The 27,351-nt window shown below is 36.7% G+C and overlaps 2 protein-coding genes across 4 annotated transcripts in view; one reads left to right on the plus strand and one right to left on the minus strand.

Moving 5' to 3' along the window:
• Window positions 1–807: 807 nt before the first annotated feature.
• LOC148280577 (cytochrome c oxidase subunit 5B, mitochondrial-like) lies at window positions 808–5,432 on the minus strand. The gene is made up of 4 exons (XM_088228168.1): window positions 5,179–5,432; window positions 2,804–2,977; window positions 2,193–2,236; window positions 808–1,277 (listed from the first exon to the last, which is right to left on the minus strand). The coding sequence occupies exons 1-4, from the start codon at window positions 5,264–5,266 to the stop codon at window positions 1,215–1,217; spliced, it is 369 nt and encodes a 122-aa protein (XP_088084294.1). The 5' UTR covers window positions 5,267–5,432; the 3' UTR covers window positions 808–1,214.
• Window positions 5,433–7,726: 2,294 nt separating this feature from the next.
• Window positions 7,727–27,351, plus strand: part of LOC148280578 (uncharacterized) — a 91,183-nt gene continuing 71,558 nt past the window's right edge. Inside the window, exons 1-2 of one of the 3 annotated variants that reach the window (XM_088228171.1) lie at window positions 13,892–14,218; window positions 19,782–20,035. The gene's annotated coding sequence lies outside the window, so the exon portion shown is untranslated. Of the gene's footprint in view, window positions 7,956–13,891; window positions 14,219–19,781; window positions 20,036–27,351 lie in introns of those variants that run through there. The other 2 variants (XM_088228170.1, XM_088228169.1) reach the window with 2 other exon arrangements.

Consider the following 27,351-nt stretch of genomic DNA (forward strand, 5'->3'; position numbering starts at 1 on the left):
ACATAATTTAAAACTGTTCAGAGATATAATATAGAAATCATCGTTTAGCTAACAACACCTCGTCAGTATTGTTATTTTTACAGGATGGTGGGAGAACTGCTTATTGAAAGCTTATCTATAGTACGCCCTTAAATATATTAAAATTAAATGTTTTTCTACAAAATGTCACCTATTAAAAACTGAAGACTTAATTTCTCTTCAATTCAATAAAATAAGCCGTATTCTCGGCATCCTGTAAAAATAATGAAAATGACTTGAGCAGTATTGTTAGCCAAGTGACGAAATTGAAAAATATATGCTGTATAAATTATTACATATAACATTAATGGAACGCCTGCAACATATTACCCCTCTTTATTGAAAAGGACACTGATCATAACAATATTGTATCGACTGGACTCCGATTTTCTCTGAGCCTTCTACAGCCCCCCTGAAGGCCTTTAGCATCCACAAGGCGGCGCCACCGCCCACTCTGAGAAGTACTGAATAGGACACTGATCGCAACAATACAGTACAGACCGGACCCCAACTTTCTCTGGGCCATCTACCGCCCCTTGAAGGCCTTCAGCATCCACAAGGTGGCAGATAATGATTTGTCTGCCACCGGTTATGGCGGCTCTGTATTATGATTTTCCGGATCGCACTGTTTATGGTCTCCGACAAAAACTTGGGCAGTGTGGCATTTTGACATCAAAATCTGATATTAAGTTTGAGAAAAAAATATATACCAGTGATGCAAAGACAAATTTATCAATTCATCGTTGAAACAGGTGTTTTAAATGGGGGAAAATTAAAGTAAACAAAGGATTGTTATGGAACAATTTATTTATTTTTTAATAAGTTCCTATTTACAAATTATCAGCGATATCAAATAAACAAAAATGTTTATGTAATCTGAAAGTTGACAGAATTGTTGATAATTGAACCAACTGACACTGCAAACTTTAAAGGGAACGATGGCTTCGCAGAGCAAGTCGGTTCCTTTATCAATATAAACTAGATTAATATAACTATATTCATCTACACACTCCCCTCGTCATTTTAAAAATATTAAATGTATAGCGCACCACGGAAATAATTAGAGTGTCGACATAACTGCGAACAAAAAAACAGCGAGTATAACATGTAGAGCTGGCAACAAGGCGCGTGAAGTCGTTTCGGGGGCTGAATATTGTGGACAGGACAGTGGTGGTGGACACTACAACGGGGGGCGCTCATATGGGGGTCTTCTCTACGAGCTTGAACCAGTGGCCGCACTCGCAGCGCCGGTTTTGGCCCTAGAAACAGAACAGAATTACTATCGATGTAAATAAAATAACGAGATTATTTCAGGGTGGCTTTATCAAGCTGAACCTATTAATATGCACCGGAGCCTCTGTTTAAACGGTTTCAAAATAACACAGTAAGTAAAAAAAAATATTTGAACATTAATTCGACAATACATAATAGTAATATGTATGTATAATCATGACGCTATTAGTTTTTGGAATTCCCTACATCGCTTTTTAGCCTATCAGGTGCGGAGAGGTATGCGCAAGGAAAGGGTGATAGTGAATAATCTTTTAATTGTCATATTATATAAGTACAATAAATAGCAAACAATTTTCCCTTTTTTTATATACCGAAACGGTATTTATACAAGGGAACCTATGTACTCCGTGGAACGGATCCCCCATGTTAAAAGAGGTTCCGGTGTATGGTGAGATTTTGAACTAATTATTTATTATTTGGCGTTATGTCTTAATTGAATCAGTTATTTTCTCAAGTTATTAGAGGTCATTGTGTATTTTTTAAACATTATATCATCGGTAATACTGCAATACCGCGTACCTATCAATTGTTTTTTTTTTTGGCAGAAGAACCTAGAAAGCATTCTGTTAAATATATTACTTAGGATTTTAATCAACTAAAAATACCGCTGGAGTATCAGAAAAACTACCATTATTTAGAGGAAAAATAGCTATTATTTAAAACTAACAGCACATAGTAGAGTTTATTGCAGTAAAGCACTTCCATTTAAAAAAACCACAGGTTACGCGGTATTGTAATATCACTGACGATATGAGGTTTGAAATTTTATACGCATATCGAACCCTATAATGTAAAATTTTCTTCTTTCAGAGATCTTTTAGATAACGATAAAGCAAAATAATACCAAGTCCCCATTTTCCAGTTTTAGGGGATAGACTTACCTTATGTAACCACATCCAGACTATGCAGGTGGCATCTTCTTCACCTGAAACACAAAAGTTGTGTTGCGTTACTTTCTGGAAATTTCCTTTTGAAGAACTTACAGATTACAACAGCATATTGAATGTTTACGGGAACTTCTTTCTCGCGTTACATTCACACTGTGTTACATTTCAGACACCTGCGATACATTTATACATGCTCTATTTCATGTATTTCTTTAAATAAACATTTTTATAGAGCCATCACAAATTACCGCCTTTACTAGTTCGAAGCCTGTGAATTACATCCCTTTGTAAATCTGCACTCCATTCCATAAGGAGATTCGCTATCGATTACTCGAGACACTAGCTTAGGGTGAGATTCTAAATTAATATTAGACATTTGGAATATTAGCGCTTATTTTCCTGCACAGTGTTGTTTGTAACCGAATAATAAGTTTGATACAAATATCAATAAAAAAAATTGGGTTAGTTACATCGTACTTTACATCGGGCGCTTTTAGCAAATGCGAATAGTAATGGAAAGCAAACAAAAATTAAGCCAAGCTAGTTACAGTTTATTGATCATCCATTTATGGAGAAATACAATATAATGGGCAATGAAGACTAACAGACGCATCCCACGATGCGGGAGTCGAAGGCGGAGGGGATGAGGTTCGGGCAGTCCTTGGTGCCGGCGCCGCGCTTCAGGCCTTTCATGTTGAAGGGATCGTCGTCGCCCCGCGCGATGGCCAACAGCTCGCGCTTCTCCAGACCCGTAGCGTGCTCCATGGGGTCCGCCATCACTGCAAACATCACAATACTTTACTGTACCTCAACTATGATGGTGGAGGGATGATTCTGATATCTGTAGGGACTCTCGGAAACATCTCTCGCCTGTGCAATGCTTCTATTTGTCAGGAATCATGTGTCGAATCAGAGCACTACCTTACTGGGAATAATATAACTGACAAGCACAAGTATGCTAAATATTTAACTGTTTTCAATGATACCACCCTAAAATCGAGTTCTGTAACCCGCGTGTGGCTATGTTGCATGAGTCTACATAGAATACGAGACTTTATATATATCTCTTATTTGTTAAAATGAATTAATGTTTTGCTATAACAAGCCAACATTATAAGTTAATTTTTACTAATTATGGAAAATAAATTATTGAACAGTATATATACTTGTATTTCAAAAAATGTCATCCTTTGCTTAATGTAACATGACGTTACGGAACCATTTTTAAAGGCATTTATTGGGCACAGTCGTTTAAGTGTTGTAATTATCCGTGAATGATTATAAACTATCCACATTTTTCTCAAAATATGATTTTCTCGGGCAGTCTAAATGTATAAAACGACAGAAGAACTGTTCATGTTACCGATGCGAGGATTATGCTAATCTCCCAATATCACTACAGACTACACAGATATATTGTGATAAATTTCCATTAGTAAAATATCACTCTCAAAATCCACAGTTCAAAGAGTCGAGCTAATAAGGGAGGCGCGAGTGCTTTCTTGACTAGATTTCGGGCAGATAGGCTATAAACGGAGACGGAGAGTGTGAGTGTGCAGAGCCTACATATTTTCTGATTTTACTAACTTCTACACACGTATGTAATCGTAGTATTGACGCATGTTACGAGAAGAGAGTTATCATAACGGGTCGTTTTCATAATTGTGACATTGAGTATTCATGAACACCTGTTACTGTAGGTCTCTATACAGCACTATATGACTAATATTTTACGAGCAATGTGATTTTTACAGAGAGTATATAGTTTTCTTTCATTTCTAAATACTTACAGATTTAAGTACAGTAAACTCGCAATCAATAATATGCATGCTTCCACTTTCCACTATGTCATATCCCAACTCAACGCAGGGTTCTTGGCCTCATAGAGTTAGGGATAGGTTTTTTTTAATAATATGTATCTTTATATGAATAAATAAATAAAATAGTATCACACTGGACTGCTGATTAGCCAGCTATTTTTCAATTTTGATAAATGATTTCTATGCAGAAGCTACTAAATTAAATACGTTTGTTTTATAAATAGGGTATCTGCTACAGTATTCTAAACCGCTTCACAGTATGCACAGGATACATAATATATTGCATCTTATGGTTGATAATATGGCCGAGAAAATTCACTTCTGATAATGTGGCACCACTTCGGTCCCATACCTATCGGATTATCAATAATTTCTATTGGGTTTCGGAGTTTTCATTTCAATGTTTAATATGTTTATAACATTGTCGGAACATCATTAAATGTTTTCTTAATACATTTAACACTGATCGTAATGTAACGATTCAAACGGTGTATTGCGATCTAGGCTATCACTGGAAGGTAGACTGATCGGTTTTGTTGCGCGGTTATGTGAAAGACATATAGTAAATAATATTGGTTAGACTTATGACTTATATCTTCCAAATTCGATTCTAATGAAGGTCGCGACATTGAAAGCCTAAGAATATCGATTAACGCAAATAAGGTTGACGTTTTTTGTTACGGCCACGTTATTTTGTGCCAAATCTCATTTCATATTTTACTTACATTATCTCAGGTAGTATATAGTGTGAACCGATCGGCTAAAGTAGGCCGATAAGATAATAAAATATTAAATTAGAAAACGCAAAACGTTATCAAGACTGAGTCGTATTTAACTCAAAAATAATAATCTGATGTCATAACACATAGATTCTTTAATATTTAAATGAAATTGGGGAATGTTTAATTTACATAATAATATAAACATTTTAGTATGAGAAGTGCAAATTAAAATTACAGGCGAACAACTGAGAAAGGCTTATTCAATAAATGTGCCTAAATACGGTTCTTAAACTGTTTGTAAGAAATAAGAATATTAAAATGAGAGATGTGATCAATAGTTCGCAGACCTGGAGGATTTGACATTACGTAATATATTTTTGACAGGCAGTGTAAATACGACGGAGTCGATTTACTTATAATAAAAATCAATTTACTTACTTTTGTCGGCGAAACCGCGACGCGCATTTAACAGAATAACATTTTTAGAAATGGTATAGCGAGTCAGCCTACCGCACAAGGCAGCCATTTTGAAAAGTATTAAATTTTTCGTCGACGGTAAAATGTAAAATCGTTGAGTTGCCGCAGTGATTGGCGTTCGTACCAGTTCGTACTTTTAATTCTAGTTGGCCAACACAAAATATCCGCATTTCCGTAAAATATCGAATTTTCGTAGGGCAGCACTGTTCAGTGCTGCCATTGAAAGATTTTCCCCCCTTTATTCGCCTTTATTGAGGCCTCTAGTTCCAGTTCTACATCTCTGCCTTCTGGCCTTTTACCTTCTACCAAACCATGATAATATCGGCCGAAAACAAAACAGTTACGTTTTACAAATTAAAAGCATAAAAACAACAAAACCAGAAAAGTCGATGGATACCAATATGAACACAAACATACAAATAATGCATAAAATACTTGAATAGCATAAAATATTTGTTGTTATAAAATACACATATCTAAAGTAAAAATCCACGGAAAACCTGACACTGCCTATTTGATATAAAAAAATGTGTTCTTACAGTAAAATACACATAGGTGGACAAAACTTATAGTCTAAATGATCACAATAATATATTTTTTTGTTGATTAATATAGTTACATAAAATGATACAGGTTTTTTTTCCAATACAATCTTGTATTTAATTAATCTCATAATTGTAACATTCTAAAAACAACAGCTCTTGTGCTTGGATAGTGATTTACACTGTTATAGTTATTGAATAATTTAAAGTTATATAATGTTGAATATTCACGAGAAAAAAATTCCACATACGAAATAAAAAGAAATACAGAAAATAATAATAAAGTAGGGAATTATAAATAAAAGATAACGCGGTTTTTATTCTGGTTCAATTTTTTTATTTTATTTACCATAAATTTATTTAGTGATCTACTAGTTTGATCTATTAGTTTTAAGTTCGTTGGGGAAGTTATTATAATTTTTTATTCCCTTAAAAACAACTATTTTGAATACAACTTGTGTGGAATTTAGCACGAAACAAACTTAAATTAAACTTTAGTTATTACTGAATTGGCCTTATCTTACATAATTGCGGAGGTCAGTGCTAAGCAAGCTCCTGACATCACTGCGACCTGTGTAGATCTATTGTGATGGTCCCCGTAAGTTGATTCTCTTCTTCTAAACCTAAGGCTAAGAGCGAGTTCTCTCACATCCACGGGTTTAATCATTGGTTCTCCGAGGATGTGGCTTCTTGCCACGAAGCCACGTTGTTACAAAGGAATATTCTTGTAGCAACTTCCACGTTCGGCTTGAGATACTGAAGTTCGCCGATTCGTTTGTTAGGTATTTCAAGTACTGCCTTAAATGAAAACATTCTGATTCGAGCGCATTAGCGTTAATATCTTCACGATAGAATTCAACAAATTCTTTGCATTTATTTACCAACTGGTCATAATCGATTGTTTTCTACTGAGAAAAAAAACGACAACCATAGCGTTTCAAAGCCCCCATTAGGCCAGAGGCCATGGATCAAGTGCTCGTGCCTCACGTGCTCGTGCCTCACGTGCTCTTATAGAAAAGATAGTTATGTTCACATTTGCTATTATACTAAGGTTCGGAGATAATATCAGATCGGATATTACTATTAAAAATACTCTTTTACAATATAGAAGCTTCCGTAAATCTCGGATGCAAGTTGTGTTATTATAAATGTATTGAACATGTTATTTTATATTTACATAAGAACATTTCATTGTAAAGAATCACTTAATTATTTTTTTAGAATAATTAAAATATGTGGTGAAGGAATTTCGGTGATTTAAAATTTGGCTGACTACACAATCCGAAATACAGATTTTTCAGAAAACAGCCAGATCTAATATTGAATCATACCTCATTCAAACTCTAAATACAAGAGGTAATATTCTAGTGATGTTTTTAAATAAATGAATTTATAAAATTAAATATGTATGTATACTTCGATTTAATTAAAATAACTAGATTTTTGAAGGCATCAGCATCTGCATCTATCATCAATACCGTAAGATTTTTCTAGCGCTTTTTCTAGAGCTGGGTGTTTTCTGCAAATTGAGAAATGTCATTTTAGTGATCAACACTTTTTTCAGAAGATGATTGTTACGAAAGTCACCTAGCGGTTTTTAGCAGAACATAGAATTGACTTTATTGCACCCGATAACACCAATATCTCATTTTTTCAAAATTGCGGACTGGCTGCTTTCTGCATTACTACATTCAAATGTTGCTAAACTACGAAGCTTCTATTGAAGACGGGTAATATAACACAATTTAGTGTGGAAGTTGGTAAAAATATTCTTTTATTCTTTCAATAAAATAATATTAAATCGTGATTTCATAAAAAACTGAAATAAAAATTTACAAACGTGGTAAGGTCGATTTTAAACTTTCCGCCAAACGAATTAGTTCTTAGAGACGTCAATAGATGTCGCCGGGATGTCACACGACTTTTTATGGTGCAAAATGATGAAAAATCTATGGAGCAGTTGGCAAATTTATATTTTCGTGAAAGTGTAGCGATGTCGGATTTCGTCGCCCGTGTAAATACAAATTCAAATGAACAAATACTTGAATAAGCTCAGTGAATACAGGACGTGATAGTTCTATTAAAGTGTCATACAAGTGTAATATTGTGCCCCGAATCTGCAAAAAGTTCAAGTTTTGCGTTTGTTGTGAAATAATCCACTGTTATTGTTCTGACTTGTATGGTTTTCCCGATTTGGTGAGTCAATCTTTTCTAAATTTATCGTAATTCTAATGTTATAAAAGAGCGTCTATTTAATTTGACAGTGGAAGATGGTTTCTAAATGAAATTACGTACTTAAAACAGACTAAACACGAGTCAATCCTATGACACCATACATACTTTTTTTGATAAATAATATCTATAAACTTGAAACACGCGTAAGTAATGTCTTCGTAATACAAATCTTCAGTGCCTATACTAACATTAATATAACGTGTTAATCGTTTTGTGCATTCTGTCGTTAACTGACATCGAAATTCATACGTAGTTAGCGAAGGAACATCATAATATTTCTTAATAATTATTCTTCCTTTCACCGACCTATCAAAACGTATTTTCAAATGTAAAAATTATCTAAGCAAGCGTGTACATGAATCATAAAAAGTAAAAAAATGTCAGATATATGTTTTTGATAAAGATTAAATTTAAGTGTTGCAATTTGACTTTATGAATGACGGGTTCCTTTCGTTAGTCATAGGTCGAGTGCGCGTGTACCGAGCGGGTACGTTCTGAGTGCACGCGCACCGAACGACCCTGGACTGGAGTAAGGCGCCCGCAGTCCGCGTCCCTTTATCCCTCAGGATAGGGATTATTTGCTTCGGGATTTTATTATTATTATTATTTTAAACATATAGCCTGTCATTTATTTGTTTATACATTTTACCATAATTGTTTACATTTTTTTATTAAAAACTTTGCCCAGCTTACAAGGGTATAATGTGTATTATCTATTCAGTGGGTATAATATGTACTCGTATGGAGTCCAAGTTCCAAGCTAAGGCAATTACAATAAGGGAACGGACGCAGCAAACTCCGGAGACAACTGTCATCAAGCGGAGGCGTTACGGTCGGCTGGGCCATGCCTCCCGAGAGCTCCGACCACGCTCGCCTGCTTTACAAGGCGTCGGATTCTCGACGTCTTGGACGCCTTTTTCTGACTGTTCGGCGTCAGTTTATGTCAGGACTGCGGGACGCGAACCTGATTTGGGAGGACTCAGTGGACCATACGCTCCAACTTGGGAGCGGACAATTTGACTCGATATAGGTTAAACTTCTCGCTTATTATTTGTTTTTTTAATTTCTTATTTTCACCATCCAGCAAGGTTTTCCAATCCACGGCACGCATCAACCTCATTGGCTAGTTTAAGTGGCAGGGAAATTGGATTTACAAAATATATTTTTATGCGCGGTAAAAATTAGAGCATTCAATGGTACGCCGAAGTTACTTGAAAATGTACGAAAAAAATAATCGAAATGAACCACTTTCAACGACGTCACTAGTTCTTCCGAATCAATCGATGATAAGAGAGTTGCGACAGATTTCCGGTTTACGGTAAGTCAACTGACCGATCAGCAGAACCCACCGAGAAGGGGAACGGAACTTGAGACGTCACACGCGGAATAATTTTGGCTTAGTTTAATAGTTGAGGAAATTAGAAACAATACCAGAATAGCGGGTATCGTGGATCGCGTAGCAGGCCTGAAGGGGCAATGGGCGGGCCATGTTGCGAGACGAGGCCCCACAAGATTGACCCCTAAAATTTTAAGATGGAGACCTCGGGAGAAGAAGAGAGACGTCGGAAGACCTAAAAAAATATGGTCCGACGACATAGCCGCTGTGGGGGTAAAAATTGGCTGTAAGCAGCAACCGACCGAAAGACACGGAAGGGTGTGGATGAGGCCTATATCCAGCAGCGGAGGTCAGAAGGCTGAAAAAGAAGAAATTAGAAGTTTAATAGTCTATTAACAAAAAAAAATGTTAAAAAAACCACTGAACTTCCTCATTGCGTTTGGGCTCGATTCCTAACAAGATTGGTGTAAAATATCAGAACAGCCTAAATGGATAAATTCTTTCTTCGCTTTAGTATTTTTTCTTAATTTGATTTATCTATTTATTAAAAACATTATACATACATTAGTTGATCACAGAGGCACAGTTTATAGTGACACTAGAGTCGAGGAAATGTGTATGTTTAAACATGAGCAGAATGGTTAATGTTACACAGTGTATAAAGTGGTAATTTAAACCAGGCAACAATAATAATAAGGTCATAAGCCCTGTAAATGTCTAGACTTCCGTAGTCCCTTCTCCAAAATGTTTTCGCTCTGTTTACGGTTCGCCGACAGGCACTAACACTAACACATGAGCATCCGGTTACTAAACATGCGAATGCACTGAACATCGGTAGTCGGTAGTCAGTAGTCGGTAGTCGGTAGTCGGTAGTCGGTAGTCGGTACTCGTACAAAGGCAAACAAAGTCAAAGTTGTTCTAATGATTTGAACAGGGCAGCCATTAAAGGAAAACAAAATACTAAATAGCATTTTAAATCACAAATTTGGTGTTATTTTTCTTAAATTCCACTTCAATATTATGCCTTCAAAAATCGTTTCAAAAAATTGAAAGTGAAAATAATTATTATGTGATCTATTTGGGGGTTTGATCGACCCATTTTTTATGGATTTCTGTTTTTCATATTTTTTTGCGAATTTATTATTTTGGTTGTAAATATTTAATTTCTATAGTACGGCCGGTATGAACATTGTTTTTTTTTTTTTTTGTTTAGTTTTCCATACACATATTATTTACATAAAATATAATTACAAAAATACACTTTAGAAAAATACATCTTAAAATTAAGCTATAACATGAATTGGAAAAAATGCCCACGAAGACTTCAGCGTTTGAGCGTGGGCCATTCCTTTTTTTAATTATTTAAAAGTTTATAGCATATATATATATGGTATGATATGAACATGAGTAACAATGAGAACAAAGAAAAGAAATGAAAAATAAAAGAAAAACCAAATTAACATATGCTGATATTACGAAACCATGATTTATTTGCAGTATGCATTTATTTTTAATTTTGATTAGATTTATTTTTTAAAGGATGTGTCTATCTGTTCCTTCCATGCTAATCCAAGACCTCAAATCTACTTTTCTACTTTAAACTGTACCAGTGAGTTAATGTTCTGTAGTTCCTTGGTTAGAACATTGAAGGATCTTGGAACGACATGTGAGGAGTGCCTCTGTGCGAACTTAGTTCTGCATCCTGGAACTGACAGTACACTATCGGATCTATTGCTAAAAGGATTTAAATTGTAACTAAACAATTCCCTATTTAAGTGAAAATATTTCAAGAACTGAAATATTGTTTTAATCCCATGTTCATTTACTTTTAAAAAAAAAGTAAAAGCGCGATTTTGAAAAAAGGCGTTTTAAAATGGCAAAATCGTATGCTTATAACCAATTCAAATTTACGTAAACACGTTTCTAGTTTCTACTTTCATAATATAGAAGTATTTGTTGTGGAAATAACATCCAGCTTAGATTACTTCTGCTGCCACTCTTATTTTACATGGATTGTATCTATCGCTTCCATGCTTTTACCTCTTCGTTCACATTCCCAAAGCGCCCTTTCAATTCCCATCCTCCCGCCTCCGCGGCGTGATGGCCGAAGGTAGGATCACGTTGTTTCGTCATGTTGCGTAGTGGTGTGTCAGCGAACTATCTGGCGCATATCGCTTCTGCGGATGTTGTATGGACAGAATTACATCGCTCACGTGGCGCCACGACACACAGCACTAGAGCGATGTAATTCTGTCCATACAACGTACAATATCCATCGAAACGATATTTGCAGATAGCTCCCCATTACGCCACTCCGCGACATATTTTAACTTCAATTTAATATATACCTACATATAGAAATAATCAAAATAATAAGGCAAAATTAGGTATATATTAGGTAATATCCAGAAAATAATACGTTAAAAAAGTAAGAGAATCTTGTAACGAAAAACTCCCTCAGAGACGTGAAAAATGTCAGTGTCCAAAGTAATATTGTTCAACATGGAGATAGCCCTTCCACCAGGCATAACTATTGGCAGATTGGTCCTGTATATTGGAATGTGAAACAGTCTATGCTGACGCTGTCTAAGGTAATTATCCGGAACATAAAAGCCTCGAGGTAAAGAAATCGGGTTGTCGTCCTGTGGCTAGTGTCTCGGACTCGCGGCTCAAAGTTCCGTGGTTCCCACTCTACCCCTACTTGATTCCCATTTTCTAACAGTGAGTTATTTACAACTCGTTGAAAATGGCCCTCCAAATGAAATATTTGGGTATATCATAAGAACGCAAATATTTATTTTTTATAAAAAAAAAAAGAAATGCTCCGCATAATTTCAGGGTTGTTAATAATACCGCGCAACAATCGAAAGAAGCGCGTACACGAAGTGAATACACATTCCTTGTGGTCTTCAAACTGCTGTAACCGAGCGTACCCTGGAGGAACTCAGTGGGATAAAGCCACGGATAATATCCGCACTCCCTCATGTAGAGAAACCGAAGAAATTTCTTCTGAACCCTCTCCACCATAAGAGAATACTTCAACTCACACGGTCGCCAAATCATCGAGCCACTCTCGAGTGTATTTAGCACCAACGAGTTATAAAGAATTCTCAGTACTCGCGTACTACCAAAAACCCTGGCAGTGCGCAAGACGAATCCTAACATCTTCAACGAACTACTTCAAACTGTTTCGATCCGATCATGAAATGTCAGGGAACTCACAAAAGTGATGCCCAGATCTGTTGCCTTCGAAGTCTGCATAAGATAATCCCACCTCGGCGCTCACTCTCGCCTCTCGCGCGGGAAGCTCCGGGTTCGATTCTCGGTGAGAACGCATAACTACAAAGTGACCTTTCTCTAGCCTCGGTGTTCTGCGCTGTACACCACTGTAGTTCTCCGTGGTGTGCACCCCAATGGTGAACTGCAGTAAACCAAATGTGGTGTATTTCGACATGTTACACGAAACGGTCCTACGCCTCGGCTGCCAGTCCAGGAACACTCAAATATTTCACGTCCCTCTCCCGGGAATCTAAACCAGGAACTTGATCATGATCGGTGAACGCGCCGACCGCTACACTATGTGGCGGACTTTTCTCCACTCGATTTCCTCATTCGGGATTTCTGTCTGAGAGCAGTCATCGAGTCGAACACACTTGTCCAGGGTTCGGTTTCTATTTCACACACATCACTGTACTCTTCATTCTCCTGGACGCTGAGGTTTTTTGAGCTGCAAAATAAATATTGATCGAATAGGCGCGTAGGTCTCTATTATCGATATGTATCTTTTTTGGGTGATCCCGTGTAAGGGTAAACGTTTTTTTTTAGTTTACCCTGAAGATGGCTCCTCCAATTGTAGCCGAAACGTCGAAACGAATCCAACTTACGCGGGATCACCCAAAAAATCCGATGATTGAACTACGCGGAATTTGGTTTACAAATGCAGTGCTCTATGCATCACCGGGTGATGACGATGACTGCGATGGTGATGATGATGATGATCATGATGATCATAATGATCATTTTATTTATTTGGATCATGATCATTTATAAGAAATAATGCTTAGTTGGGCAACAACACACCCAGTATTATATACTCGTAGTACTCGTATCATTTCGACGCCGAAATTAATCAAATGAATCTTCTAAAAAATAAAAATACACAAAAGTCGCGTTTTCACATCACTCGCTCGTATCAATGACCACTCAAACATTGAAACCTTTCTACTCGGCGCCCTGAGCTAGACACGCGATTCACAGCCAAACGACCTGTCATTGTTCGACGTGAACATCGCGCGAGTATGGAAGTACAACAAAGTAATAATTGTTATTATTTTTAAATACTCTCGCAAAAAACCGTTTTATTTTACTATAATTTCTCAGTGGAACGGAGCATTTTTTATTGAATATTTGTGAAATGGAGAGGAACCTATTTGTTATGTTTTAAAATTTTATTCAGTGCTTATTTTGACTTGTTCTATCTATTCTATATTATCTATGACAAACATATGTGTGTGTGTCATGTTATTGTTTTCGTTTTATATTTATATCGCTGTGTGAGCGCGTAGCGAGTAGCGAGCTGTAGTCGGTAGTTAGTAGTGTCGGGCGCGTCGTGTGTGGACCGTCTTCATATTACTGATTATACTTTGTGATAACTTCAAATCGTTATAAATATATCGTGTTCATGTTTTCCTGACGCAATTTCATGTAATTTGTATAGGCATAAGTAACACCACCCAGAAGCTAGAATTATTCTTCCCGCCTTGTGTAGTTCACAAACTACAGTTATGTGACGTGATTTCGTTTATCTGCCTCGATAATCCGAAAAGTGATTCCAAATGTTTTAATATTATTGTGTCCATTGGATTAGCCGAAACATTAAAATGTTCAGGTAAAAAGCAATTTTATTAAAAAAATAACATTGCGTGTTTATTTTTAATTTATTTTATTGTATGTACAATCATGGTACAATCACATTTTGACACAATTATTCATTTTCATGTCCCGACTTGCTAGAAAGCTCCGTGTCAAGTTGGGACTCTTATATACATTAATTTATTTATAAGTTATAGACATGCAAATATATATTTATGTATACCGCAGATAAGTAATTTTATAATTCAATTTTAAAATAATAACTTATAAGTACCCATATTACAATATTCAAATTAATAATTTAGTAAACCTATTAGTACTAGAATATTTTATAGTCCCTGGACTGGTACCTGAAGCGTAAGACTGATCATCTTACATTCATGTAAAAAAAAGAACAAAAGACGCCGCGATTGGTGTACTAATGCAGTGCCCTATGTACCATTAGGTGCGGAAAGGGAATGATGATGATTAATTAATAAATTAATGTTTCAATTAGTAATAAACGAATGCCATATTTACACATTATGAAGTAAAGTAAATACAATATACATGTAATAATAAATAATTTATTCCTTCGCCATTCTTATACGGTCGCTGGTCTCTTTACTACCAAAAATCCAGCTATAAATGTTCATTTGGATACCCAATAATATTCTTACTTTCGAAATCTGTTTAATACGTATTCGCACGCGTATGTGTGTAATAAATGACCCCTCCTCGTGGTGTAGTGGTTAGTGGTTAGCGGTTAGCACGTCCGTCTACCGCGCACGAGGTCACGCGTCGATTCTCACAAGGTCGACCTAAAATTATTAATCATTTCGTTGCTAATTTTTATAGTCTCTAGACTGACCGCCTTCATCTCATTATAACCGATTCCGTTTTACAAATGGGGTGCTCCGCGAACAGGGCCCCGATTACAATGGGAAGTTAACAGAGTTATCTTCGACCGTCTATAAAGAAAAACCGATATGTGTGTACGAAAATGAGTATATTTGCATGAAGATTTAAAGTATCTTCGTCGGTAACCTATAATTGGACATATTTAGAAGAAAAAAATGTATGCCTATTCTGCTTTTCATACAGAAAACTTAATTTTACGTTGTAGATAAAATTGAAGATAAATGTTGCTCTCCCATTGTAATCGGGGCCCTGATAGAGGAAGAAATATCAGGATCAGAGCGGTGCAGTGTGGTGTTCTACCCTCTGCCTGTGCCTCGATTATGAACGCTATCTTTATCTGTATAAGGTAAACGGCTATAATACTGACCCATTTCGTGTCTTAATCTGACAGACATTTTTATTCATTTTTTGTTTTTAAATACCTGGTAATTGAAACGATATAATTTTGTCTATTTCTAAAATTGATGAATTTACTTCAATACGTTAAAAAAATAAAAGTAAAAAATCAAGCAATTTAAATAAATAAAAAATATTAAACATATCCAGATTTTGTATTCATTACTGACATACTGAAAATGGATTTCACTCTAATACTGACCTATGGTGATCCTATTACTGACCGGGAGTGAAATAAAAGATTTTGATTTATTTATTCAATATATTTGATAATAAATCTAACAACACATAAGAAAAATATCAATTAATAATCATAGAGGTAACTAAAAAAAATAGTAAAATAATTTTTACTAAAAGAAATACCTAAAATATTGATTTACTTTAGATGAACAGCGTAATATTGTTATATCAGGGATGGAGTAAATTCCCCTCGCATTCAGCAATTCCGGTTCTGGAATTGTTTTTATAATTTCTTCAGAAGAATACCATATAGTATCCTCTTTTTCTGGCCACCTCCAATTCTGGCCACTCATAACCATTACTCTGACTAAGGCGGAACCATTATCTTTGCTCTTCACCACAATCCCTGGAAAATATTCTTCTTCAAACTTTACAATTACATACTCATTCAATTTATAACCGCCAAAGTCATTTAAACAACTCCGTTGCACTTCTGTTTTTTTTATCTTTCCTTGTTTCTTCTCAAGCACCACATTTTTTTTCTCCTCTTTTAATCTTTTCCTTTCCAATTTTTCTTCATCTTTTTTCATTTTGTCATCTTTGACCTTTTGCTGGTAGTTAATATAATCGTTTGATGAAACAATGACAGTTGGAATTCTTTTTGTAATTTTCTTTTTCTCTACCACTTTATCTTCTGGCCAAAACAGACACTGCTTAAAGGGCGTAAGAGCATTAATAATTGTTTTAGAATTAGGAGTTTTACAAGGCGTCGCTTCATTGAGATTAGTATCGCTTGTGCCCGCTTGTTCTAGGAGTTCTCGATCTAAATTTGCGGTAAGAGAAACGGACATTGGTTCACTGTTTTTCTCGGGAATTAGTTCACTATCTTTTACCACCATTGTCATAATTTCAGATTCATCACCTGTTGTTGACCAAAAACTATCGTCAAACGCTATGAGAGACTCATTCAACGTATCGTTGTTAACGAAAGTTTCATACCCTAAATGACATTCGTCATTATTCCCTGTGACCAATCCGATATTTTCATTGACTAAATTCTTCGTAATTTTCCAAATGTAGAACAAATTTTCGTCTTCCTTTGGACCATTCCATGTATCATTTGTTTGATCATTAAATGCATCAATTTGGTTGTTTGTCAGTAAATTTTCAAATAAACGTAGAAATACGGCGTTGTATTTGTTGTTAGGAATTTTCAACAGATTTTGAGAAGTAACGACGTGCTTAGGACAAGACGATGATGGTGTTGACGTGCAAGGACGCGCTTTTTTAAAATCAAGTTTTCTATAGTTGACTCCTTCTGGGGAAAATGGATACAACCCACAAGTCCTAAATCCATTTTGAAGAGTATTCATATTACCAGCTGTTTCTAATACAGTTTTTAATAAAGGGCAAAATCTTCTCTCATAAGCTTTTTACCCTCATTATCAATTTTCCATTGGTGAACTCTCTTTTTCCATTCTAATTTGACTGGACGGAATAGGGCTACATCGAGGGGCTGCAATATATGAGTTGCGTTTGGGTACAAAGCAATCAATATAATTTTATTATCCTTACAAAACTCACTGAGCGCCAAAGTCATGTGCGACGAATGCCCGTCAACATATAAAATTATAGGAAATACTATCTGGTTCTTTTTGAGCCATGGAAAAAAAACGTTTCCTATATATTCATAAAACACTTCTCCAGTCATCCACCCGGAATCAGATCTGCCCATTCCCCAACCATGTGGCATTTTTCTGGCTAGCGAAAGTGGTATTCTTTTATATTTATAAATTATCATTGGGGGGGGGAGGTCTCCTGCTGCATTAGCCATCACAAGTGTAGTAAGACATTCTTTTTCATCGTTGTGTATAAAATTATAAACAGATTTCGAACCTTTTTTCACTATGACAGACGACTCCTTCGGACTTAAAAAAAAGCAGTTTCGTCACAATTATAAATGCGTTTTGGGTCATTCAAAACATCTGTGTAATCATTTTCATCGATATAGTTCTTAACAGTAGAAAACCATTGCCTTAAATTTTTTTCGCTTACGTTCGCCCTTGCTCTAATTAAATTTTGTGACACTCTTTGCGAAATGCCAGGGTGTCTTTTTAAAAATCCTTCGTACCAACGCCTGCCAGGTTTTCCGTCTTTGAAGGGATTTTCGCGTTTTAATTTCAATAATAGTAATTGAACACTGTCAAGTAACTGGTCTTTGGTCGCCGGAAATCCCCTTTCTCCAATAAATATTATCCAATCGACTATCTGACGTTCTTCGTGATTAGTTAGAATTGTAGGATGTCCAACTATTCTTTCTACAGGATACTTGCCCTTTTTCTTGTATAACAATGTTGTTTTTGGGATTTTATACAAATTGCTGGCCTTGTATATTGTCATTCCTTTTTCCACAGCTAACAACGCATCTTTCACTGACTGTTCACTATACTGCATTCTTTTAGGCGCCATCATATCTAAAACAAAAGGTTTATGAAATTTATATTTTCAAAAATTCCATCTAAAGTAGCTTAAAACATATGTTTTGAAATCCAGTTTTACTTAATTTTATCTTGTGTTATTTATACATCGTATACAATAGTGTTTGGTAGTCAGATATTGGATCAATTTACAAGTAAAATTTAAGTTTTATGTTCCGTTATTTAAAAAATGCGTATTTAAATATTACATTGGAAATAACTTTGTTAATTTTATTTTAAATCAAAATAAATATGTAAAAATATGTCTCGGCACAGAACTTATTTACTGACATAATATGTAATACTGACATCAGATTATAAAATGTAATACTGACCGAAATTTGTTTCTATTACTGACCACTAACTTTACTCATTTATAAGATTAAAATAAAGCAAAAATATATAAGTCAGAACTACATTGCCTAATTCAAAATTCTTTGTGCTCTACAAATCACACAAAAAATGTGTTTTTAATTTTGTTTCAATCAAACTAATTTAAATTTTTGAAATATTCTCACTGAACTTATTACTGACCCATAGGTCAGTAAAGAAAACGACTAAAATATCAGCCGGATGCAATACTGACTGCTTAGGTCAGTAAAAGAAACAGTCAAAAAAATGGTTGGATGTAATACTGACCACTTTTATTTTTAAAATTTATGATACAAATAGTAAAAATATCTTACAAATACTTTGTTTTATGAAATATCAAGAGTCAAATCCTACTGACTGAATAGAAATATAACTGAATAACAATTGAATACAGAAAATATATGGTTTAAAGTAAACTTTGAAAATTAGGCTTACCTCGTAAGGATTTCCTGTGTACTGCTGTTAGTCACCGGGTGTCCAAACTCTAACTGATTTTTTAAACAGAAAAATTCGAATGTCAACCATAGAACAAGTGTGAACAATTAACAGATGCTGTGTTCTAGTGTTGCCAATATTCATAAATGTGTTTTTTTTTTGCTTTTTCCTATTATCTTTGTTTTTGTTGAAATAGATCAGTAATACGGGCACGGTCAGTATTACAGCCGTTTACCTTATATGGACAGAACCTATCCACATTATATTCACATCTAGCAGTTCGTTTTATTAAAGTGACAGTTATGTCGGAATTTAATTCGACTTCAAAACTTACTTATTTCTCTCTCATTCTTAATAGGCTTTTAAGAAAAAAAGTGCCAACCTCAAAACGATTGAAACTGGTAATAAATCATAATTAAAGGAAAAATTGCTCGGTGGAACAAAATTTTTGACACTTTTAATGCGTAGATAAACGTATCGAGGGGTTCTAGACCCGTCGGTATAAAATGATGTACTTACATCAAAACTTGATGGTAAAACTTGGGGTATCGGTACTATACATTTGTAGTCGGTCGGAATACTCTTATCTTCAACTATAACGTCATACTGAAGCTATGTCATTTTAGAGCGTACATATGTGTACCGTGACGTACGCTTCCCCTTGATTCATATCGATGTACCTATCCAAAACTTGAAGGTGGGGGGTCGGTTGTATATCTTTATAATCGCCATAGGGAATTTATCTTCAACTAAACCGTCAAGGTGAAGGTATGACGTCTTTATCTTCCCATCATAATCGAGGCCCTGGTTATGTTATAGCCCTCGAGCAGGCGCTGCAGGCGCGCGTACGGCACGTCTTGACGTCGTGTCCAGAGTCCACACTCCACTGTCCGCACTGTCCGCAGTCCAGGGAGTCCAGGTCCGGGTCACGTGTCACGAGCTCGCCCGCCGAAAGATCACCGACGCTAACAATGACAACAATTAGGCGCCACGCCATGCGAGTACAATCGGCATGTTTCCATTTCTGCCCAACAATAGGCCAAATTTGCATACATGCGACAAAAACACTTAACGTACAGTACATATTATATTTCACGCTTAAATAAATAATTGAATCATTCAAATCGAAATTATATTCACCGGTAACTAGTCTGTATTGAATGCCGCAGTGAGACTTATTTTTGTAATCTCCAAGTTCAGTCATATCACTCCACAATTCGGAAATTATACTGGCCACGCTTTCCACAGAGGGTGGAATACAAACTATGTTGGCTTATGTATAAGTCACTGCACAACTCTGCTCCGGAATATCTAAGGGAACTTTGCATTCCAGATAAACTAGCTGACAGACGTCTTACGCTTAGAACAGCTACATCTACGTCGAGAGGGAAAGTTATTATACCTCTACGCAAACAGCGCACTAAATTCGGCGAACGTGCATTTGCGGTCGCAGGCCCTACGGCATGGAATGCTCTCCCAGCAGAGGTGCGAGGCTGTGAGAGTGAAGAAGTGTTTGGGAAAAACCTTAAACCCACTTGTTCTCTTAATCATTTGAATAAATCCCTAGCGTGTGATAGCAAAGTAAATTGTTATGCTTAAGTAAATTACAAATTCAAAAAGTTCAAATTAAATTTATTTCTTTGTAAAGCGCTCCGAGGTATTATATTACGAAAATAGCGCTATATAAGTTATCCATAATAATAATAGTAAAAAAGTAAATACATACATAATTAGCAGTAAAAACTGAAATCTGGGTCTGATTTCATCAATAGACTATTAAACTAAGCCGAATTTATTTTTTTAAAATTTTTATATATCGTATTGTCAGCGCTGCAATTTTCAAAGTTTCGTGTTTCTGAAATAACTCCACGTGTGACGTCATAGGTTGTCTTCCGCTCATTCTCGATCAGTTCTGCCGATTGGTCCGTGGTCGTGGAATGTGAATCTGATGGCCAACAGTGCGAATTTTGCACTCTTCCGTCAGTTTGTCCGGACTTGGGTATCGCGTTGGGAGCTCCTCAGATGCGCGGACGCCTAGGTGGGTAAAATATGGTGGGACAGGCAACTGTTCCTGTGGGATGCTCAGTTGGAACTGTGCTTCCTTCCGAGCGGAACGCACACGTTCTTTTGTTTTGTCCTCCCCTTACGGGGGTGGTATTCGGATCCTCTGCCTCTGATCACCCAGAGGGAGTCCTTCTTTATTCAAGGCCGTTCTTTCATTGTAAATATCCGTGTTTTTAGTTATGTTTGTTGTGCTCTTAGAGTATATACTCTAAGGTTGTGCTATTATAGTTTTAAGAATTGTTTTTGTATATTTGGATACGTTTATTTATGTAAATTGTTTGTGTCTATGCATATTTTTTTAATAAAAAAAAAACAGAGGCATTCAGGGGATCCTGAGAGGTGGGGACGACGTGTTGGCCTCTGTCCATACATCCTCCTCCCCCCTCCTTAATCTGCATTGAGTTTGTATTCCTTAGGAATATTTATAATAACTTTCCTCTATGCGCAGCTGACAGAGAAACCCCCAGGACTCTATAACAGCTGCGGGTGGATGGATCTCCCCTCAATGCCTATTGGTTTATTCACGGCAAGCCAACCGGAAATCTTCCATAACTCTCTCATCATCATGATTGATTATAGATATAAGAAATCGATTGAGTTTTATTCGTATATTTTTAGTTTATTAGTAAAGTTATCCCATTTACTATCAAAATAATTCAGATCCTGATTTTATTAATTTATTTTACAGAAACATAGTCAAAAATGATTAAATTACAAAATAAAGAAAACGTTTAAAGACAGAGCAGCGAAGTCTCTAAATAAAAATCACACATATTAAATTATGGTACATTTTGAAAGGTGTGCGTCCGTGTATATGTATGTAAAAGGGTGTGTTTTTTAAAAATAATTTATTTTTTACAATATACATAAGAGGTAAAATAGAGTATTAAAAAATAAAGCACAATTACATAGAAATGAAATACATATTAACAGTAAAAATAGTAAACAAAAATCCCACAAAGGCATGGCCTGTTCGTGAGTATACAAGAAATGTTTATGAATTTTTGCTCATATAATAAATAGACAGTTTTAATATTTTTGTGTAACATAAAGAGAAAAGAAAATATTCTGTAAAATATTCTAAGGATTTTTTTTTATATAGTAATTAAAAAAGGAAATAAAAAAATATTATAAAAACATAAAAATATTCCTTATTTATATTCAAAGTTTGGGATCAATGAAATATTATCTGTAAAAAAGGAATTAAAAATTTTTGGGCCTATAACATAAATATGTCTCTGTTAGCCTCGTTTTACAATGGGATATTTCTAACACACGATTCCTTCTTTGACTTGTAGAAGTTAGTGTGTATTTGTATGAGAGTAAGTGTAGTGCAAGCGTGAGCATCATTAAAAAGCAAATGGGAGCGTACCGCAGCCGGATAGAATGAGTCTTAATTTATTTTTAAATAAATTAAAGGGCATGTTGAATATATCAATATATGAAGAAAAAAAAGAGTTATAGTTTAAGCAAGAACGATAGAAGAAAAAGTATTGTTCATAGTGAGTGCTACAGACTAGCGGATGGAATAAATATTTATTTCTTGTCATTAATAGGGGACATTAAAATTAATTTTGGAGAGTAGGTTTAAAGAGTCTACTTTTTTATTTATATAAATAGCATAGTTCAGATATAGTCCGTTTATTTTCAAGTTGAGTAGATTTTCGTTAACAAATCTGATCATTCTGGGCAGAGGTGCCTGGAAACCATATTTAGATTTATGATGACCGAAGAACAGAATTGAATTATTTCTGAGTCTACGTAAAGGAAAATTCAGACGTATTTGTCGTAGAACAGTTGGAACATCGTATAAAACATTAAGTATTTTAAAGATGCAAATTAAATCTGCATTGAATCGACGTTTTGAAAGACTCAATAGATTAAGAAAAAGTTCCGCGTCCTATTAGATTTATTTTATATCGATTTATTCGATTACTAGTTTGTAAGCAATTTTTCTTATAAATTTATGCTGAACTGATTCGACGCGATTCATATGAGTAACATATGAAGGAGACCACATTAAGAGGCTTATATACGGCAATTATAATAATCGGAAAGCGGGAATATGAGACCTCGATTTTGTTTATTTTAGTCGGACCTGCAGATGTCTTTTTCGCTCACCATTCGGGAAGGCATCTGCGAGAGAGTGACGGAAAAACTATCTTCAAGTACATAACCATCAATCATTCCAGCCCCTCGGAAGGCACACGCGCAGCATGCGGCTGAAACTTATTCCAAATCCCAACATGAGAAATCGTACAAGATTCGAACTACGCGATATATGAATTATCGAATATCCCATGTTACACGACGCGTCGTACGTTTTGCAGGTAATTGTTAAAATCATATTCGTCCCCTGTGGCGTAATGGACGATCATAACTCTAGCGGCCGTGACGTCAGGAATAAGTGCAGATTCCTCCGCCGAGTCGGCAGTCGGCAGTCGGCAGTCGGCGGCCGGTGCCAACTTGGCGGGATGACCGTAATGACCGAACACTTGGCACTCCATTGGCGCGTGTCTTGCGCTTGCACTTGCGTCGCCTCATCGCGTCTTTCTGTAGTGCTTGTGCTGCCAGCGGTATCCCGACCGTTCTACGCCAAACTTTCTCTATTGAAATCATTGGATTGCACACATGATTTTTTTATTTTTGTTTTATATATATGAACACCTCACTGGGCACAACTGATGAAGGAAACACGTATAACCCCTTTTTTTCTTTTCATTTTGCTGAAGTACAGCTTGTGGCTCGTTTATTTGGGCACCGTGTAAGCTGAAGTGGTGGAGAGGAGTTCAGAAAAAAATTCTTCGATTTCTCTACACGAGGGAGTGCGGATATTATCCGTAGCTTTATTTCACTGTTTCTCGAGGGTTATAACAGTCAAAACTAACTTGCTTATCGGGTCCGGACTTCAGACCTTGCCACTCCGATGTACAGCGACCGATATCGCCTTGTCAGTGGCCATCCTCAATTCATCCTTTTCGCAAGTTATCTGCATTTGTGGACACCGCAGCAGATGAGGATCATCCTGCGCCTCTCCACAGTCGCAGCTCGTGTCTCTCCCTTTAGAGTTGATTGTATTTGCACCTAGTCATCCCTACCCTCAGTATTTTGAGAACTATCCGCGTAGGGAAGTCCAAACGGCGGGCGGTGATTGTGCTTTCGGATGGAATTATCCAGAGCCTATCGCCGAGTTCCTCTTTCCGCAGATCCTCTCTGCGTTTTTCTGCAGAGGTCTCCGAGTCAGTTGTGACTCTGAGGAAACTCCTTCTCGATTCCAGTCTCGGAGGAATCATTCGATGGCCGTAAAGGGGGTGTCTAGGGCCATGGAATCTGCTCGTGTCTCGGTGTCCGCTGCTTCATTTCTCCCGATATTGGGTGGAGCGATTCCTGTTATAGATTAAAGATTGCGCACCGGCGTGCAAACCCGCTGCTTCCCAAGATGATCCGGTGAGTTTTCGTACTATGGTATTCCTGACGGGGACTTTCTGTTTAGTATTAGCGCAATGCCGCTTATAGGAAAGCGACTTATCCAGTGTTACACCGAAATATTTGGGTGTTTGGCAATGTTCGATTCTCTCTTCCTTCCACGTGACCTCCGGTTCTCTTCTCGCCTGTAGTGGAAGGCGCAGAGTTGAGTTTTCTTTGGATAACAAAATAAGGAGGCCAGAAGAGAACAGTTTAAAGAACCGAGGGGATGTATGTCTACTTCCGCTATTGTCTACTGTCGATTGTTGCGCGTATTGTAGACAACCGCAACCCTGAAATCATGCGGAGCATTAGCTTTTATGATCCCATACACAGGACCAACATGCCAATGGTTATGCCTCTTCGAAAGGATGCGTCTATGTTAGACAATATTACTTTGGACGCTGATATTTTTCACGTCTCTGAGGGAGTCTTTCGATACAAGATTCTCTTAGTTTTGTAACACATTCTCAAAATATTACGTTTACCGTTATTTTTGCATATACCTAATTTTATTGATTTTTTATTATTAATATTTTTATACGTATGAATTAAGATGTAATAGTTTGTAATGTACATAAATGTAAATAAATAAAATTGATATTAAAATTAAGCTTTCACAGCTAGTATAGGAATATCGTGTTTGTTAATTTATTGTACACCAGTGATTATACTTTAACCTGGATATAAGAGAGCCCGAGGGACTAGGACATTTTTCTTTCATAAAGAGGTGTCTCTTATATCCACGCTTTCTTTTACAGAAGTCTGCGAACATAACCAGGCCTACTATTCATATTACGTATGTACCACTATGTACATATCAGGCGCGTTCCGTCTATAGATACTGTGGGTGCGGCGCATCCCTTGAAAATTAATAAATAATATGAATTTTACAAAAAAAATATAAATTATAAATACGAAACAAAACCTTCAAATATGTATTCCTAAAATTCTCTCTGAGAACGTTCGGGTGCACGCGATTCAAACAATATCTTCAGTATACATACCTAGCTACATACTTGTTTTTGATAGTATTTGATGTGTACGCGGGATGCTGCTTGTCGAGTTTCGTCTAGTTCCCATAGCGATTGTCAAAATTTTCGCGCACGCGCTTTAGGTTCATAAGGTTTTAGATTTCTCTTTCGAGACTCTGAGAGATAAGAAGCATCCAACTTGTATAATCCAAAGAAAAAACGACTCTTATAACGTTTATCGTAAAGTTTGAAGTAGCGCATTATTGACACTTGGCCCAAATTTAAGAACGATTGTCCCGGGTCTTGTTTCGGGTGTTTTAATGTTTATATTGTTTATCTCCTTTTCACACCTACTGGGACCGTTCTGGAAGACCATCGATGGCGATCTTTCAGCTTTGTTCGGCGGAATTGACGTTGGAGGAGGCGAGAGTGCTGGCTAACGATAAGGTCTCCCGGAGGCGTCTGGTGATGTCCACATGTTCCACTCGGGAGTGGAAAAAGAAGAAGAAAAAAAGAAAACTTACTGCTTCTCATCTAGACGCGCCTGTGGTCCGTCAATTTATTGACCGTCAATTATTATTACTCTGATGGACAACTCATATAGCATATTAAATAAATTTTGAATAAATCTACTAAAATAAGGAATATGATGGTTTTTGTCAGCATCCTTACTGATAGAAGTCACTGCACGCGCCTGGTACATGTGTACAGGAGGTACAAGAAATACGAAAATATATACATCATACAAATTGTACTGACGTTCTGTGCTCGAGTACATGCACATAACAACCTGTCAGAACTTGTCAGCACGTGCATAAGCAGTGACGCTGCGGCTACACCCGCAAACCAAACGCTCTTTTATAGAGGTCACGGTTTCGGCTCTCTCTTACACATAGGACGACAGCTCGAAGAGAACGACTCTCTCATACGGAATTTTTCCCCCTCTCTTTTACAGAGGTTTCCGAGGGTAGAACCAGCTCTCTTTTGAAAACGTTTCTCTCATGTCCAGGTCTCTTATATCCAGGTTCGATCGTAGTATTAGTTTCACTGGCACAAGTATAGGTAGCCGGTGTCACAAAGAATGCGCGATGCGGTTAAGAGTATGGAATATGGAGGTATGCACAACGCACAGCTGAGGAACGTTTTGCTCGACTCATATATATTTATAGAAGTAATTTGTCTGCCCGCCCCCGCGGTGTACTGACTACTGACTACTGATCGGTCGGCAAATACAGATAGTTTTCGCTTTCACAGCTAAATTGTTGCGAATAGCGGTATCTCGTGCTTCAGGCGCCAGTCTTGAAAATCAACGAATTATTGAAATGAATAAACATTTCATTTAAAGATGTCGAAGCGGCAGACAAGTCAGGAGTCAGGACCGAACAAGTATCGAGGAGTTCCAAAATGAAGGCGCCGAGGAGAGAGCGGGAAAAACTCTAAGAGATCGCGCGAGGAACACCAGAATGAGAGATATATGTCGGGATGAGGACATCGTTAGACGGAGTAGACAGCGAAAGAAGGACTGGTACGGTCATACTCCCTTATATCGTGATCAGCTTCATGATCAGTCTCGCGGGGCTCGTCCTCGTAGAAGACATCCCGGGGGTGGAAGGGCAGCTGGGAATCCACCTCGTAGGAAGAAAAACCTTCTGGAGAACAGACCACATAGGTCTGGACAGAGCAAGGAAGAAGAAGTTTATACCTTTGTAGAGAAATGCCGGATTAAACGCTATAGGTAGTTTGTTGGGAATCACAGATATTTGAATAAAGATGAAGAATCCCTTTGAGAAGGGAATATGGACTTGTCAGCAAATGCCACGACTTGTTCCCGCCATCCCGCCTCAGAAAATTCCTCTATTTCCATTGAAATATTATATTGTATTTGT

The sequence above is a fragment of the Micrasema longulum genome, unplaced genomic scaffold, assembly GCF_059751315.1.
Source record: "Micrasema longulum isolate JH-2025_06_02 unplaced genomic scaffold, ASM5975131v1 h1tg000567l, whole genome shotgun sequence".
NCBI lineage: Eukaryota > Metazoa > Arthropoda > Insecta > Trichoptera > Brachycentridae > Micrasema > Micrasema longulum.